The sequence below is a fragment of the Scaptodrosophila lebanonensis genome, unplaced genomic scaffold (genome assembly GCF_003285725.1).
Source record: "Scaptodrosophila lebanonensis strain 11010-0011.00,11010-0021.00 unplaced genomic scaffold, SlebRS2 tig00000001-arrow-pilon, whole genome shotgun sequence".
In the NCBI taxonomy this organism is placed as follows: domain Eukaryota; kingdom Metazoa; phylum Arthropoda; class Insecta; order Diptera; family Drosophilidae; genus Scaptodrosophila; species Scaptodrosophila lebanonensis.
Genome location: NW_022060529.1, coordinates 5,769,755 through 5,787,486, shown reverse-complemented (window position 1 = coordinate 5,787,486; position 17,732 = coordinate 5,769,755). Strand labels below are relative to the sequence as shown.

The following is a 17,732-nucleotide window of genomic DNA, read 5'->3' as shown; positions in this document are numbered from 1 at the left end:
AGTGCGTGCGACTGTTTGTCGGTGTGTATGTACGCATATATGTATTTATGTATGCTGAATGGATCTGCCTGCTGCGAATGTATTGGTGTGCGTTTTCTTGTTTTGTTTAATTATTTATTTCATCATTTGTGCAAAATTGGCTGTTTTTTAAATGAACACTTTTTGTAACTTTGGATTTAATCTACGCCCACTTTATAGGTGCGGCTTCGGCTCACTTGTTAAGATTTCCTATTCGCTGTGTGTGTGTGCGAGAGAGAACCAAAAGAACCGTTATCGTTTGTGAAGCCTTTTTTTGGCCACATTTTTTACTATTCTCGATCACTTTTCGCTTTAAGTTTACACCCACAAGCCAAACACAATGATTTTTTAAACTTAATTTTCTTACGAATAAACGCAGCAGCCAAAAATCTTAAGCGCGCATGGACACACACGCGCACGCACACGCACACATACAGGATTTGCTCCTTTTTCTAGTATTGGTTGTACGCCTTTTCCTTCCACACTTTTCACATGCTTTCACTGCTAGTTTCTTATCAACATTTTCTTTGAGTTTTCATTTGGAGTTTTCATCTCCAACTTTCATATGTTATATTCGGAGGATTTTGTTATTAAGTGTCAAGCAACGCGTTCTTTAATTAATAAATAAATATAAATAAATACTCTAGGCTCTGTGCACTGTGTCCTGCGGGCTAGTGGTGTAAGAAAAACGTCGATATGTGTAAAACAGTAGGGTGCAGCAGATGGAATGTATCATCCCTAATATCACGCATGTCACGAAGGGGATGCCCTTCTCTAGCACTTGGTCCGGTTCCGTTATTTTCCAACTAATCGTTAGTAAGATCATGCTTTCAGCCGCACATTGAAAATACCTATTCTAAAATAAACTATGTTAGAATGTATACTATTTTGGTGTAATCGTTGACTATGGTATGTTTTAACCATCGACGCACCATGCAACCATCTTACAATTAAGAAATGCGAAATATTAATATTATCGTATACAGACGCAGACCATAGTTGCCATAAACAGTCGTAAGAAATTATTCCAATTGCTCGCATTCTCACGCGCCTTTCGATTTCTTGTTGACGATATGTCGTTGCACTTAGTTATCGATACCTTATTATGGGGCTGCCAAGTCGATCAAGAATTAAGGATTGACGGCAGACGGCACGCCGTAGCAATTCAAGAAAAATTTCTAATTAAACGTACGTGGTCTCAAGTAAATAACAATAATGGCTGAAAATTTAGAGCCATTGGCGCCGAATCTGCAAAACTTGGTGGAGCAGGAATCGCTGAAATGGATCTTTGTCGGTGGCAAAGGCGGTGTGGGAAAGACAACCTGCAGGTGAGATAGTTTGTAATAACAATAGCAATCATAAAAAATTCTACTGCAATGCAAATTACAGCTCCAGCCTGGCCGTGCAATTAGCAAAAGTACGCGAATCGGTACTTATTATCTCCACAGATCCTGCACATAATATATCAGATGCTTTCGATCAGAAGTTCACGAAAGTGCCGACCAAGGTGCGTCACTTATACATTCATGCATATGTATAAATTTATATGTGAACAAGTGTGTTTCGCTACAGATTAATGGTTTTGACAACTTATACGCGATGGAGATTGATCCTAATGCCGGACTCAATGAACTGCCCGAGGAGTACTTTGATGGAGACAACGAAGCTTTGCGCGTTAGCAAGGGCGTTATGCAGGAGATGATAAATGCGCTGCCTGGTATTGATGAGGCCATGAGCTATGCGGAGGTTATGAAATTGGTCAAGGGCATGAACTTCTCAGTGGTCGTTTTCGATACGGCCCCCACAGGACACACGTTGCGCCTGATAGCCTTCCCGCAGGTTGTGGAGAAAGGTCTGGGAAAGTTGTTACGTCTGAAGATGAAGGTGGCGCCGCTTCTCACACAGTTTGTGTCGATGCTAGGCATGGCCGATGTGAATGCGGACACTCTATCGCAAAAGCTGGACGATATGCTTCGCGTTATAACACAAGTCAACGAACAGTTTAAAAATCCAGTGGGTAGACATTTAATTAATTGGGATGAGATCTAATTAATCTTAATTAATTATTGTAGGATCAAACAACATTCGTTTGCGTGTGCATTGCGGAATTCTTTTCCCTGTATGAAACAGAGCGTCTTGTCCAGGAGCTGACCAAATGCGGCATCGATGTACACAATATAATTGTGAATCAGTTACTCTTTATGAAGAAGGCCCAAAACTCTTGCAGCATGTGCGCTTCCCGCTATAAGATTCAAGAGAAGTACTTGGATCAAATTGCCGATTTATATGAAGATTTTCATGTTACAAAACTACCATTGCTTGAGAAGGAAGTGCGTGGTCCAGACAGCATTAAAGCATTTTCAGAAAACCTAATGACACCATATAGTCCAGAAGAGACCAAAAGGTCGAATGAGTAAAAACTGCGGCACAGTAATTTAAGATATTGAAGAACTCTATGTGTATATGTATGGGAGAAAATAAATCCACTTGTGGTTTTAGGACCGTTATACAAATTTATTGTCTCAACTGTAATATTGCTTGGCAATGTGCTTATATAACTTTTCAGAAAATATAAACTGATTATATCTCGTACATATTTAAATGTAATAGATTATTTACAAAAAATGTATAATATTAACCGTATATCGAATTATTTGAATATTTATTTAATATTTTCTGTGCTACAAGTACGTAAAATGAATTGTAATTTATGGTGTATTTTATCTTTAATTAAAAGTTAATTAGCTCTGATCATAATATTTTGTGACATTTTCAGAATTATAAATGTGTTTAATTTTCACGAAGTTTTCAAAATATTCACTTCAAATATATTGCTTTTCATAAGAGAGTTAGTATAGAAAATATATATATATATATGTATATTTCAAGTTTGGTTATTCAAGCTTTTATGTTTTCCAAGATCATTGCGTTCATACGGACGGGCGGACAGTAATCAGACCAGTATTTCATGCAAAAAAAAAGCCTAAAGCACAGTTTATATGGAACAGTATGAACAACTGTTTGACAAAATATATTACAAATCTAAATCTGATACACGAATAAACGCATCGTACCTGATTTCGGATCTTTGAAAGGAATTATTCGTTTACAAAATTGATCGAACCAGTAAATAAATGCAACTCCTCAGTTTTACTTATCGGTCTGTCGATAGCTCAACAGCTCCACCAATCGCTGCTTACGCGTAGTTTTGTTGCGTGCTGTTGTTGCTTCTCTTGCTGCGAGCTAATATTTAAATATTAATAAATTTATGCTAAATAAAAAATGTAATAAGCGGACGTAGTGCTTTTCTATTTACACGCGTTAAGGCTGGTGCATCTAAATACCCAATACAAAAACAAAACACAACAACATTCAAGGACATATCGCAAGGACCTACAACAACAAAAAACTGGTGAGTAACGGCGATGAATGAGCGCCAAGGTATGCGAGCCTGTTGCAATCAATAACATTGGGCGCTAGCCTCACCCACCACGAGCCTCGTCACCACCCACAATCGCAACGAAAGATAGCGACAGTAACAATCAAAATAAAAACAACAACAATGCCGTGGCCATATCTAACACGCCAATGAACGAAAAGACATTAAGATAAACTTGACTCTTCGATTCGTTCTACAAAGAGTTGGAAACTCGTTGTTGGTTGACTGGAGTAGAACATGTTGTTTCCGCATTCCTTTTCCATTTCCCCACTTCCGGCCCAACAACAAAATGCCCGTTTGTCCTTGGGCCCAGCCCAAATTTTTAGCCGTATCATTGCACCTCGCGTGACTTTAGCCATTTGTGACCGTTACATGTCCCGCCTTCCCCCTCTGCTTTATTATGCTCTTCAGAAACGAGACTGTGAAACTGTTAGCTCCTTTTTTGTATTTAATTAAATTACACTAGCGGCCAAAGACGCGCCTTTTTGGCTGTTGGAAAAGTCATCGTATAAGCCCCATTCTGTTTATAGCATGGGCACGTACATCGTGCCGCATTGAAGCCGTTAGAATGGCCTTTTAAAAAATTCATTGAATCAAGTGGCAGCTGACGTATTAATAGAGTTTACTTGTACGGTGGTCTTTTGTGTTTGTAACCTATAGACTAGCTGTGCGCTTGCATTTATTATCGTACACTGTGCGGTGCTCTTGGGAAGCTTTGCGATTATTCCAGTCTTTATCAATAGACATTGCTTAATAGTGTATTTAACTTTATTTTTTTAACAAATTGTGCTCACAAATGGATGAAAATAATCATAGCAATATGTCGGTCGCAGGCTTACGCCAGTGCTTATTGCTCTGGAGCGTCGACTATTGGAACTTGGAAGGTAAAAATCCACACGATTTATGTGTGCTTGTCTCTTTTGGTTTCTTGCTTGCCTTTAATTTAAATATGTGCATTTTAAAATATGTAAATATGTGTTTGCTAACTCAAATATTTACCCTAGTGATGGCTGACAATGTGTTTAAGTCTCACGACATCGGGCTGCGAGCCCAAAAGAAAATCCTATCACGCATGGCAACCAAAAACATTGCAAAGACCTTTATAGATGGCTCAACAGCATCGCTGCTGGATAACCTATACAGATTGTGTAAAATGCATGTAAGTATATTCATTCTTATATAAATCAATATTACTTAAAGACCATTCACCTCCAAATATAAGACCGGAAACAAAGCGCGTGCAGAGAAGATCATCAAGAATATTATAAAAATAGTAATCAAAATCGGTGTTCTGCATCGCAATAATCAATTTAGTCCGGCAGAGCTTCAAAATGCCGAAAACTTTAAGCGCAAGTTTCAGGTACAGTTCCGAATCGATATAATCCAAAGACTGGTTAATTAATATCTGTTTTTCAGCATACACAGCTATCCATCATATCATTCTACGAGGTGGACTTCACTTTTGATTTGCCATATCTGCAAAAATCAATAGCCGAATCCCAAATTGCGCTCAAGTCCATAGTGCAGCCACATCTGACAGATAAATCTCTGAACCGTATTGATGAAGTATTCGACTTCTTCGGCGATGCCTCGTTTTTGGAGACAGCTTTCAAACCAGATTCGCCATATCGTGAGGTAATGGGAAAAATTGTGGCTGATATAAATACAGCGATGGAAACAGGCGACATGTAAGCATATGGGTCAGCAGTTACGCAAATCACGAAACGAAACTATGAAAGACAGGCTATACTACAAACCAAATACAACAACATGAGATACTAACTAGTTAAGAGCAAATGCTTTTTGCTTATTAGCCCACCAACACCAAAAACAAGTCAGGCACGCTATATCGCGTTGCAAGAGATTAAAAGAGCGCATATGGAAGACACAAAGTAATTTCAATTTCTATGGTGATATTGCGATAAGAAATTAACACTACCAACTAAAGTTTAAAAATCCAAAAACGTCCTGTTAACTGTACATACATATATAGTACATGTACTTTATTAATTGTGTAACGATATTATAATTTTTTTCAAAAATTTATAAAATGTTTAGATCTAAGAAAAGAAAATTTTGTCTATGAATTAACAACAAACCTAAATGCTTTTCCGTATATACGTACGTTGTAGCATGTTTTTGCATATGTGTAATTGCAAATGTGTGTTTGTGCATTTTTTATGCAAAACGTCTGCACAAAACAGATTTTTGTATTACTGTTTTGATACTCGGAAACTAACTTTGTGACTAAATTGAAACCTATTTATATAAATAGCAAGGGAGTTTGTTTGTACAAATAAATTGACCTATTTCAATACTAACTACATACCAACTAAAATCCTGAACGTCTAAATCAGGCAGTTTTATATGTACTTAATTTCCTCTCTACTGATCTCCAAAAGCTTTCCTACATCCCGAAATACCTAAAACAAAAAACAAGTTAACCACAACACGCACTCAATTGTTAAAATGTTAATCAATATGTTCAAAGTTAACACCTTTCTGTATAGTACCTTTAAGAGATCATTTACTATGCTGATAGGGGTCAGTCCCAAAACCGCCCTACATTCCAAGCCTCATAGCCCAGAGGCCTGACATTAAGCATTATTTATGATATTTTACATTATTTAAACACTGATATTCAAGAGACCAAAACATATCAAAATTTATAGATAAAGGCTCGGACACTATATCACGGATGGGACAATAAATTGTTCAATTATCAATGTCAATGACAGTTGTCTTTTAGTTATAAAGTATTTATTTTTAAATTTTTGAACACCACTTTATGTTGAATATTTATCAAATAAAGACAACGATTAGCCAACTCAACTTAATTGTATTTGTAACATTAAATAGTTTGAATATTTACTCGGCTCGCTTCTGCTTCAGCAAATCTTCTGCACCATCGCCAGCCTCCAGTTTTTGTTTTTTAAACAATTCAATGAGCTTATCGGTGGCTGTTTTCGGAATATCCAAGGGCTTGGATGCATCTATATTTGGATATTCTATGCTATTTGCATCGGGCGAACGCAGCAGGAATGGTGTCCAGGGCCCTTGTACGGAAGGTACGTCAGTGTGCCACATTTTCCGCAAGCGTAATGAGCTGGAGCAGCCGTTTTGTGTCTTCAGCAGCTCTATCCACTTTGAGATCTCATCCTTGGTGTTGTTGCGACAATTGAGCCATTCCCGTTCACCATTTACTACGGCACATAAGCGTGTGTTATAAAAACTCAAGTTTCAAATTAAGCTACTCACAGTATTCGCCTACTAGTACGGGTGTGCGATGTCGGCGCGGCTTTACATAAACCACAATGCCAGGATTCTCCTTTGCAAAATCCACTAGATGGTTTTCAATGAAATCCCTGTGCATAAATACAATAAATAATTCCCTGCAATTTGTTAGCATTTCCAAACATACCGCATGCCTCTGCTGGAGCCGTTGTTCTTGCAAAACTTGAGCGTTATGCGCTGCAGCTGGCACACATATCGGCCAAGCCCATTTTGCAAGGGGGCACGTGGAAACCCCGACTTGAGAAATAAGTGACTATTTGACATTTTCAGACAATATTATTCGTCTAATAATTAATTTACAGTTTGTTAACCAAGCGGCGACGTAACAGCATGCCGAACAGCTGGTAGGCAGGGCTGTCACTCAACTAAAACTGTTGCTGGTGCTTGACAACCCTGTGCCTCTGATAACGCCGAAAAAGCGGCATAAAAGAGAATTGAGAAATGCAGGCGCGTCGCTTCGATTGACACACAAACGCATTAGAAAACGTGCAACGTGTTAGTGTTTGGTTTCTTTTTTACAGATAGCGGTGGTCGGAGATCGCTTATCTCCCATAACATATAAAGTACGCTAAAATGGCGATGGTGAGTGTTGAAACAGTGCTGAAACAATTCTCGCGACGTGCAGATTGTAAACAAACGAGACTTTCACAGACTGTTGCAGGTTCAAAGTACCCGGTTCCCAAAGCACTGACGACTGTTGCTTCAGAAAGCAACGTTGACCCTGACGAGGAGGAGGAAGATGAGGATTCTGCTGAAACAGGGTCCACAACATCGTTCAGTCTGCAGGAGTGCATAAACGAGTTTCGTGCCCGTCGTATTAGACGTGTTTCAACTCAAAGCCGCGACCAGGCCATGCCCGCGCCTAGCGAGAAATGTGAGCACGCTCCTGTAAGCACATCTGCTGATGCGGATTTAATTCAACAAAATCGTTGTAACAAGGCACAGGAGCGTAAGAGTAAGCCCTGTAAGAATGGGTTTTGCTATTGCTTCAACAGCGACAGCGGCGACTGTGCATCTATAGCGCCGACACGTGAGTCACACGTGCGTCAACAGCGACGTAGCAGGCGCTCTGAAAGCAGTAAGGTGTGTACCAACAGCTTAACCCTTAATTTTTTAATCAATATCTACATATGTATATTTATATGTTTGTATACAAGCAGACTATGAACGCACAGCCACCTGAGCCACAGCAACCAAACAACTTAGACAGGCAACAAAAACATCGTCGTCAGTCAGTCCCGCCGAATGTAAAGTTGAGCACCAGTAGGAAAAGTCCTTTGACGGCTGTCAGCAGTTTATGTGCAGTTGAAGAAGATGCTCCCCTTATACACATAATACAGGAGTTGCGGGACAATTGTGTCATCTCTGAAGTGCGTGTGAACAAGCAGAAGCTGCAGTCCACTGCATCCCCCACCAAGCAGTTGTCCAAGAACATAATGCCGTTGGAGAACACTGCATACAAGCCCACAGCGCCGGCATTATCGATCATCAGCGAGCAGGAGACAGAGCCGGAAAAGGAGGATACTCAAGCAGAACACACGGATCGGACGGAGAACACTGGTAGCATTAAATCTACTTCGTCAGCTCGACATAGCAGTGTCAAACGTACGCGTCGAAGCAGCGCCGCCGGACGATTGTTGCAGAAGCGACTCTCCCATGGTCAAGTCAATTTTAAGCCGCGTGATGTGGCGCATCCGCCCCCAAAACCACCACGACGCAGTGCGCAGAGTCTCGATGGTAAATTCTCGTTATCATCGTTGAGCTCAACAACGCCATCTGTTCGCGAGGCTGAACGTGTAGTGGATGAGTTCCTAAGCAAGCATGGGGTCCATGTTCCCTCGGCTAGCAAAGACGTAGAGAATTACAAAAGCAACAAAAGTAGAAGTAGCACTCGCAAATCCTATCCACTGTGTAAGTAGGCAGTTGCTATACAGTAAAAATCATTCGAAAGGGACTCCTTACTGTCTTCGTTCTCGTTTGAAAAGCATGGTTGTTAAGGAAACCTTTTAAAGAAGAATCAAAACTCGTTTCTTAATAATTCCCTTATTTGCAGCCGAATTAGAACGGAAATCGCATCGGAGGTTACTGCCGACCTGCCCATCGTTGAGCGATATTGAGCGTACTGTGGAATCTAAACGGGGCGTGCACTATGCTAAAAACATTCACTCGGCGAGCCAATTACATAGAAAAAATGCTGTCGCCGATAAACCTATGAAGGAGATTATGCTGGGCTGGACCGAGCCAAAAATAAATGATATGTTAAATTACGATGAAAATGCGAACAACAATGACAAGCAGCAAAAATTCAAAACCAGTGCACCAGAACCGGCGCCACAAAGTGCAGTTGGGTGGCAAGTACCGCACAAAATTTCTCTCGACACCGTTGATGGTCCGATGAGTGAGAATCTCGCTGTCAATATGGAGCAGAAACACACCCCAATTAAATATCCACGAGCCAATAAAGCAACAAATCAAAAATTTGTTTGGGGCGAGCAGTGGCGTACTCTATCGCCTTGGAATGGAAAGAAGCGCGGTCAGAAGTCCATCAGTCTGCGAAAAAAGTCCAAGAGCTTTATCAATAATTCAAAAAATAGAATTCTACGGTTTGTCTCGCCAAAAAAAACGAATCAGCAGCCGGTCAAAGTTAATACTAGACTTTGTACCGTGGGCGTGCAAACATCACACTTAGACCTGCATACTCTTTCGTCACAATCTCCGCCAGGAAGCTACCACTCGCCAGTGCAATCATGTGTCCAGCACACGTTAACTACAAACTCTTCAGCAACTACTGTCGCCACGACGCCGCATCTTGAAAAACTCGGGAATTCTCATCAACCATATTTCGATTTCGAGCGCACGGTTAAGCCACCAACCCCTCCCAAAAAGGTGCAGCGTGCCCAACGTGGCCGCAAGCTTGAGTTTAATGCTGATTGCAGTGTTCCACCCACCACCTATCGCTCCTACCACAAGGATCTCGATCAGGACGTGAGCATCAATAAAATGGGCTATGTACTGAGTAGTATCCGTGCCAAATTGGAGGCTAGCGATGAACGTGCCTTTAGAACGTTTAGGGTGAGTTTCTTTTTTTCTTCTTCTTTAGAATAATGGGTGGTTAATATTGGTTTATTTGTAAACAAAGGCAGAACTTATGATCTATGCAAGTGCAAACACTGCGCCAAGAGCGTAGTGATCGGAGCCAAGGTAATGATTTGGTATGGGGCCCGAACGAGTGCAGCTCTCCACCGTGGGCAATGAGTATACGCCTTGCACCTGCAGTTGATGCTTGCTCTGGACGCAGGCAGAGCGTAGAATATAGTCGACAGTGATCCATTTCCCCTGAAACGTCGACGCGTAGCATTCACCCGGATCGAGTGCCTCGAAATTGAATGAGGTAGTATCGTCCGCCTTTTTGTCTGTGAGCAACGCAATGGGTTCTGAGTTTATGGTGCTGTTAAAGTCTCCTGTCAGTACGACGGGCGTTATCATGCCATCATTGGCATCGCGGGCAAAGTTTAATAACTCTCTCATTAGTTTCTGCACCTGAGCGCAGCGCACATCCTCGCGTTTTGGATTGTAGAGCAAGTGTGTGGTGGCCACAACTATTTCCTTGTCCATATTTTCCGTTAACCTTTCGGGCTGTTTCAGCCTAAACTTGGCCAAGAGTGCTACATTCTCACGGTTCAGTAGCGGCACATTTTCCGTAAACATTTCCAGGCCACGATGTTCCAGAAGTTGGAATTTACACGCGTCGTAAATAATGGCACAGCCATCGGTTCGGCTGCCTGTCTTCTTTTTATACACATACTCCAACCGCTTGCCATTGAGCTCGCTGATATGGTGGACCAACTTCGGCAAATGGTCGTACTGCATCTCCTGAAGGCAGACAATATCCGGGTCGAGCTTGGTCAGTTCCCTTTGAATGTTTTGCATACGGCGACGCCAGATCAGGCACTTTTGCTGAATTTCTACGTACAAATACATATGCTCTAAAAGCAGATCCTGTGCGAGGATATTGTAGGATACAAGCTTAAAGCTGTTTTTTTTATTTGGTGCACTTTTTTGCATTAACACCCACTTGCGATTTAAATCGTAGCGCGGCTCCATGTTATTTGTCCTCTTGCTTTTGTTTTTGTGCGTGCTCAAAAGTCTAATGGAGAAGAGGTTGTTACTGTTTCGGCTGAGTATTTGCAGGTGGGGAAAACCGACGAGAGCGCTACGGAACAGGTTTTTGTACATCTCATCAGGAGAAAGCCGCCATCTATAGAGCCGTCGCCACTTTCCTTGGAAGATCAAATGTAGGAACTAAATACCAATCAGCTGTTTTCCTCGTCAGTTCGCTTTGTTATCGCTTGTTATCGTATCTTTGCAGTTGCTTGTTATCGGCGTCGTAATCGAATTTAAATTTAAATATTCACTCATTTGTTTTCATAGGAATGCTCCCGTTTTTCGCCCTTGGAGTGCACTCAGGGAAATGATGAAGGTTTTGATTGTCCTGATAGTCATCGAACAGCGGCATTGTCGTCACGGAAGATTCACGAGCAAGAGCATGAACCCATTTACTCGGAAATCGAAGAAGACTGCTTGCACATACGCGGTAGTCCACATTATGAGAGCAGAACGGCGGCACGATTTGATGTGATCCCAACGCCCACGAACACAGTATCGACAGTCATGGTGTCTCGTCTGCCAAATCCAACTGCCTCGGCACAGACAGTTCAAGATCTTGGAGCGCTCTATGCTAAGGTTCAAAAACCTTTAAAGACACATACACAAACTACAACCATGGCCACACCCACGCCATTGGGCCAATTTCTGCATGAATCACTAAAGAATGGCAGCTTCTTTCAATTTACCCCGCTACCAGCTGAGCCAGAAACCGCATCCTCGTATAGTGCGTCCATATTGCCTACAACGCCATCACCATTGACGCCACAGACTCACGGGTTTTCACCACGATATCGACAGCCCTCCAAGCATCAGTCTCTTAATAACATACACGAACAACACTCGCCGCCAAAGCAAAATCGGAACATTTCAAAGTCCGAGTTATCATTGCAACGTTCTGAAATCTTTTTGGAGAACTTGTGCCGCAGTGAGCTCGTTTTGGATCAGGACAACAATGCACGTTTAGAAAAGGTGGAAAATGTAAGTGAAATCATACTTTTTTAGAACTTTATTAAATAAAGCTAAACTTCTTTAGACCCCAATGAGAGCAAAATCCACGGCTGAGGATAGCGTTTCCTATGACTTGCCGCACGAATTCTCAGATGAACTCTATCATGATTTTATTGGCAATGATAGCTGTTATACCGCCCCTAGACAGAGTCAGTACAGCTCAACACACATAGAGCCACTGGCTTCGGAGAATCAGAGCACGCCGAAAAAACACAGTCCGCGCTTTACAACTAAGGTAGAGTTTTTTGTTGATTCCTATTGAGTTGAAGATCTACATACTTTGCTATCACTATCACTTATTCAAACTGAACTGTGTACATTACTATAAAATATAATCTTCATTGTGGTGATCATTTATGGAATCTAAAGATCGGAATCTTTAGTTGTTTACTTTCGAAATATTTCTTCCTATGATCGCTATCTGAAATTTCTATGAACCCTAAAATAAATTGATAATGGAAAGCTTACAAAACTAAACAGATTTTATATATTTACGTTGATTCATTTTAAACATGATTTATGTAAAATAATATGGATCGAAATAATATATATGTATATTTTAGTAGTAACGCTATGGTCTAACGGGCATCTTAAATTTGTAAATTTCCTTACTATCGGTATATGGCAACTCTTTTATATACTTATTCATAAGCAACCGCTTTTGTAATAATTGATTTGATTCCCTGATTCAAAGTGTAGTCCATTTTTCAGCCAACGCGTGCACTAAGTCTTGAAATTGCCGATCATCTTGCTGGGTCTCATTCGGTCAATGTAAGCATCAGTTGTCCGACAACACCGCAACAAGCCAAGCCTGTTTACGTATCTGAAGCCATGCCCGTGACTCGCAGTCTGGGCGAGTTGACGCCAGCAGCTGTCCACTCAGAGAGTCAAGTGTTGTCGATAAGCGCTATGGCCCGGTATCGTCTGCTCAAGAACGCTTTACGGCGCTCCTATCGTAAAGGCAAAGACTTCTTTCGAGCTGAGAAGCAGCGACTGGCGCAAAGTTTCAACTTGCCACGGGATCAATGCAATCAGACTGAAGGCGGGGAGCTGGACAACAGTACTTCTAGTCAGTATGCCAGCTTTAATTTGGATACCCTGATGAATGATTCCCTGTCGACAAATGAGCAACTGGCACAGGCTGTGAACATATGCCGTCAAATGCCCGAGTTGGAAATTTCACCCGAAATGGTCGAGGCGGAACGGTTGCTTTTATTTTCTACGTTGCGGCAGAACGTTCAGCCTCTCCGGGAGGACGTGATGGCCTCGCAAAGACAACCACAGTGCTTTCTCATTGATGCCATGGTCTTGCCCGTGAAAGCAGATGGCAGTCAGGATATGTTCTTCAATTACTACTATATCTGCACGTTCGAGTGCGAGGGCCGCATCACTTCTACTCAATCAGTTGAATGCCAAAATGGTGAGGCTGTATTTCGTGACTGTGGCATAGAATTCTACAGTAGATTAGAGGCCGAAGCGCTGGAGCTGCGATGCCAAATTTTTATGCTGCGCTTGCGTAAAGTTTCCACATTATCGTTGGAGCCCCAAAAGTCAGTGACGGTAAGTATACGTGTGCCCTTATCCCATGCTTAGACCAATCACATTTCTGAATATCCGATTACCAAAGGAAGTACAGGAAATCGTTCGACTTAAGCTTAGCACTACCGATCTAATTATCTTAGCAGCTTTGGGCCGGGTGGTTGATTTAATATTTAATGAAAATTACTTCTGCGAAGTGTTCCAGATTCTGATTACCGAAGGAAATGTTTAGTTAAATGCCAATTTGTTATATAACAGACGCGCTTTGAAAAGTTTCTCATTTAGACCATAGATATCAGGAGCTACATGAAAATGTATAGTCTGAAGACAATATATTTTTAGCCACTTGCTTATTAGAAACCTTTTATTGTCTTAGAAACGCGGTAGCCTGGGCTCGGCCGGCAGCTCCAACAGCAGCACTTCTGGCTGCGATCAAATTGTCTCGCGCTTTCGTCTACACGCCTCTTTCACCCTGCGCGCCTCTGACATGATACCCTATCAGGTGGTGACGAGCGAAACCCAGCAAAGCTCCCAAATATGCTTACGCACCTCACATTCCTGGCGGCTGCCGATCATTGTGCACACGAAGTCCACGAATTTGGCACCTCAAATAACGCTCACAGGCCGCGCGGAGCTGCGATTGCCAAAGCTACAGTATGCAGGATATTTAAATGTGCAGGACACCAAGAATAAGCACAACTGGAACCGACGTTGGTGCACGTTGCTGGGTCTGCAGATGGACGTGTGGCAATATGAGGAAAATCTAACCGAACAGCCTCCACTGCTAGCCCTAGGATTGCAGAACTGTCCGTTTGAAGAGCTAAAAGTGGCCCCACGTGAGTTGTGTGCGCGGGCACGTAGCTTTATGATACAGTGCGATGAATCAGATATATATTATTTTGCTACTGATACCCAATCGGAACTTAATGAATGGTTACTGCATCTGAATGAGGCCCTGGAAATTGTGAAACGTTGGCTACGTGCCTGAGGTTGGTGTCTAGTGTTTTGCGTTCAAAATTTTAATTCATAATTATGTTATAGTAGTTTTGTTTTCTGTACACATAGATATATTTATGTAGTAATTATGTTTGGGTACAATTATTAAATGTATATTTCTTTAAGTTTCTCCAACAATAATGTGCTAACTTGGTAAATAACTTTACATACTATATCTGTAGGGGCTGCTTTTCTATAGGTACATCAATGCAAGCTCGATTATGCTCGATTTTACAAATCAGGGATAGAACCTTTTAAACTCACTTGTGGCCTTCAGAATAAATGAGTGATCGCTTTCGTGGCTAATACATAAAAATTGTTCTCGACATATAATGATTGTGTATAGAACGATGTGTGAAGAACTAAAAAAACGCTCGGAACAAATTATGGAGCAATACATTTATCCTACAAAACGATCAAATTGATAATCGCATTTGCGAACTCACCCATTAAATGTATTTATATTTATATATAGGCTGTATGACAAGATACAACAACAACAGTTTATTACATACATATATTACATATTTCATAGAGTCATGTTTATATAGGTTATTACAATATTATACATTGTTTACGCAAAGATATATATTTATATATTTAGATATACGCGCTGTATGCTATGGGTAAGCTATGGTAGTCTCTCACACACACACGAACATATGTACCTATTTATTTATAATTATTTTTAGCTGCTTTGTAATTCCTTTTTGCTCATTACAGTGCAAAACATAAAAGTTGAGGTTATGTTTGTTGTGGTATTTGTTTGTCAAGCAATTTACAACTTATATTGTACATTACTTTCTATTGTTTTTAACCATAAAAATTGCAATTTCCTGTCTACTGCGTTCGCTTCTGTTGAATATAAACTATTTTAAGGATATGCGATACTATTTCGGAATGGTCTGCTACATATGAATATATGGATTAATAACCACCATTTCTCTAACTAAGCGCTTTTAATGCCGCTCGGTCATTTAGGCCAATACATATTTCCATACGCGATTCGTCAGATGATTAGTGCCAGTTTCGGTGACATACAAAGCGGATCCATTGACACTTACCGCAATGGAGTGCGGATTCTTGAATTCACCCCAATGTCCGATAATGGTCTCTGAGCGGGGATCAATGGTAAAGCCACGCACAGGTAGCATGGATGTGGGCCCATTAACGGCATATACAATATCGCCGTAACCGCTAACACCAAACACGCGACCCAAATCTGGTTCCTGAATCGTCGCCGCGGGCTGCCCTTCACCATGTGAGGACTTCAAACCAGCTCTGCAGGAAGAAGATGATAATGAGATTTATGTTTGAATACGTTAGTCAAGCAATCGATATAAAAGCAGCGGATTTCCCTTTATCGTTACTTTGTTTTAAATATTCGTGTTTTTATACTCTGTACATGAAATGTACAAGAGTACGAGCTGAAAAATGTTACAGGCAGAAGGAGGCGTGGCAGACCCCACAAAGTATATATATTCTTGATCAGCGTGACAAGACGAGTCGATCTAGTCCTGTCTGTCTGTCTGTCCGTCCGTATGAACACCTGGATCTCAGAGACTATAACAGATAGAGACACCAAATTTTGCAGAAAGATGCCTTATGTGTGTATTCTATACGAGTTTGTTTTATTTTTTTGATTTTCCCCCTCACTTCCCCGCTATGGGGGTTATCCCGATTTTCCATTCGTATAATCGCCTATATCTCGGAGACTATAAGACCTAGGAACACCAAATTTTAGTCCAAGATGCCTTGCCTTCTTTACTTGTTTTTTTTATGTGAGTGTAAATGGGAAAGTAATTTGTGATCATTTCTAATACTCACTTGGGACAGACAACTCGCATGTTCTCCCGATCAGCAATGCACAAAACATCCAGGTGTTCCAAGAGTGTGATGGCGTGGGGCACTTGCAGCGAAAGAAATTCTGTAATGGGAATGCAGAAAGTGCAAAATTTAGTCTAATCCGATTTCTATGTGACGTTGCGTATACGCACCGGGTGGCTGTGGAATGGTACGTAGGAGTTTTCCCGCGGCATTGAATTTCAAAATGCGACTATTGCAGTAACCGTCGGCAACGAAGAACTGTGGGAAAAGTGGAAGATAATTGAAAATTGTTGCCAATTTTGCTTTGGGTTTTGCCTACCTCTCCGGTTGTGGCCACCGCGATAGACGTGGGCTTGCACAGATGCTTGACAGAGGAGCCGGGACGAAAGCGTTTACCAATTGTTAGCTGTGGCTTGCTCTCCAGGGGCTTGAACTGTAAGAGCGTCAGAATTAATAGCAGACTTAAATGCACAGTTGGCTTACTTTAAATGCTTGGTGCATGGCTACATCAGTTATCCAATAGTTGCCGTGAGTATCAATCGTCATGCCATGGGGCATATAAAACATATTGGAACCCCAGCCCGATTTGATGGCACCTGTTTTTGGATCCAGCACATAAATTGTCTTCTCCTTAATTGGGCCGTACTCGATGAGGTAGTAGATGTTGCTCTCATTAAAGGTGCTGCAACAGCAACAAGAAGAACAGGTTAACATTGGGAAATAAAGGTACGTGTTTGAAACACTTGTTACTAGGCGCTGTTATTGCACAGCTGTTGACCTACTTTACGTCCCAGTAGCGGTCGGCCCGATGGAAAATTACTGGATTGCCCTGGGGATCTATCGAGACGGCCGTGACCTGCCCAAATGTGTGGCTCTCGGTGGGCCAGTTCTCCACGAGCACTGGCGTGGGCACACTTGCTGCTGGAATGGGCACGTTATCATAGCTGCGCTGATTCTGTAGCGCCAAGTCATCACTGGACGTAGGCAGCTGCTTCAGCTGTTCAAAGGATAATGATTAGATATTTGGTTAAATGTATTGCAAAGCAGTTGCTTACCACCATGCGACGCTTGATAAGCGCCCTGACCTCGTCAAAGAAGCGCTCGTTCAAGGCGAGCGGTTCTGGCAGGTGGTTGCCAGTGGCGCACATTGCGCCAAGCGTCAGGAGTGCGCAAAACAGAACGCCGCGCATTCTTAAACACAAATTACAATTTTTCTAAATTTTTTATTATCCTTAGCTGTGGTTAATTGACCTTTCAATTAGTTTTTCAATGAGCTAAATATTTTCGCCAACTCAACATCTGTTTGCGTCGTCTATATGCTCAACTTTGGCACCCGTAGATTAACTGGGCTTTTGCCCATAGAAAGCATCAAAGCACCTACTACGCCTTTCGCTTTTATTGCGGCGCCTGCGCATCGTATTCGCAGGAAAGACGAGCGCACAGT

The 17,732-nt window shown here is 41.6% G+C and overlaps 6 protein-coding genes across 9 annotated transcripts; 3 read left to right on the top strand and 3 right to left on the bottom strand.

Moving 5' to 3' along the window:
• Positions 1-1,161: 1,161 nt before the first annotated feature.
• Positions 1,162-2,531, top strand: LOC115633644 (ATPase ASNA1 homolog). The gene is made up of 4 exons (XM_030531086.1): positions 1,162-1,346; positions 1,408-1,525; positions 1,591-2,031; positions 2,091-2,531. The coding sequence occupies exons 1-4, from the start codon at positions 1,234-1,236 to the stop codon at positions 2,433-2,435; spliced, it is 1,017 nt and encodes a 338-aa protein (XP_030386946.1). The 5' UTR covers positions 1,162-1,233; the 3' UTR covers positions 2,436-2,531.
• Positions 2,532-3,092: 561 nt separating this feature from the next.
• Positions 3,093-6,289, top strand: LOC115626173 (tumor necrosis factor alpha-induced protein 8-like protein). Of its 3 annotated transcripts, XM_030521453.1 has the most exons (5): positions 3,093-3,430; positions 4,274-4,341; positions 4,462-4,616; positions 4,680-4,817; positions 4,874-5,149. In XM_030521453.1, the coding sequence occupies exons 2-5, from the start codon at positions 4,278-4,280 to the stop codon at positions 5,147-5,149; spliced, it is 633 nt and encodes a 210-aa protein (XP_030377313.1). In that variant the 5' UTR covers positions 3,093-3,430; positions 4,274-4,277. The 3 variants fall into 3 exon arrangements, with proteins under 3 accessions (XP_030377313.1, XP_030377329.1, XP_030377321.1); XM_030521469.1 differs by lacking the exon at positions 4,274-4,341 and having other exon boundaries at positions 3,096-3,430; XM_030521461.1 differs by lacking the exon at positions 3,093-3,430 and having other exon boundaries at positions 4,278-4,341; positions 4,874-6,289.
• Positions 6,192-7,069, bottom strand: LOC115626196 (39S ribosomal protein L43, mitochondrial). The gene is made up of 3 exons (XM_030521480.1): positions 6,879-7,069; positions 6,716-6,822; positions 6,192-6,660 (listed from the first exon to the last, which is right to left on the bottom strand). The coding sequence occupies exons 1-3, from the start codon at positions 7,013-7,015 to the stop codon at positions 6,326-6,328; spliced, it is 579 nt and encodes a 192-aa protein (XP_030377340.1). The 5' UTR covers positions 7,016-7,069; the 3' UTR covers positions 6,192-6,325.
• Positions 7,070-7,136: 67 nt separating this feature from the next.
• On the top strand, positions 7,137-14,586 carry LOC115621155. Of its 2 annotated transcripts, none has more exons than XM_030514724.1 (8): positions 7,137-7,333; positions 7,403-7,834; positions 7,912-8,662; positions 8,805-9,823; positions 11,183-11,896; positions 11,952-12,161; positions 12,638-13,486; positions 13,842-14,586. In XM_030514724.1, exons 1-8 carry the CDS (start codon positions 7,325-7,327, stop codon positions 14,451-14,453), a joined length of 4,596 nt encoding a protein of 1,531 aa, XP_030370584.1. In that variant the 5' UTR covers positions 7,137-7,324; the 3' UTR covers positions 14,454-14,586. The 2 variants fall into 2 exon arrangements, with proteins under 2 accessions (XP_030370584.1, XP_030370576.1); XM_030514716.1 differs by having other exon boundaries at positions 12,626-13,486.
• Positions 9,847-11,052, bottom strand: LOC115621180 (protein angel). The gene has a single exon (XM_030514748.1). It carries the CDS (start codon positions 10,985-10,987, stop codon positions 9,905-9,907), a length of 1,083 nt encoding a protein of 360 aa, XP_030370608.1. The 5' UTR covers positions 10,988-11,052; the 3' UTR covers positions 9,847-9,904.
• Positions 14,587-15,104: 518 nt separating the features above from the next.
• LOC115621169 (peptidyl-alpha-hydroxyglycine alpha-amidating lyase 2) lies at positions 15,105-17,665 on the bottom strand. Its single transcript, XM_030514736.1, has 7 exons — positions 17,344-17,665; positions 17,071-17,285; positions 16,772-16,970; positions 16,608-16,721; positions 16,459-16,546; positions 16,289-16,388; positions 15,105-15,742 (listed from the first exon to the last, which is right to left on the bottom strand). The coding sequence occupies exons 1-7, from the start codon at positions 17,476-17,478 to the stop codon at positions 15,439-15,441; spliced, it is 1,155 nt and encodes a 384-aa protein (XP_030370596.1). The 5' UTR covers positions 17,479-17,665; the 3' UTR covers positions 15,105-15,438.
• Between the last annotated feature and the right edge of the window lie 67 nt (positions 17,666-17,732).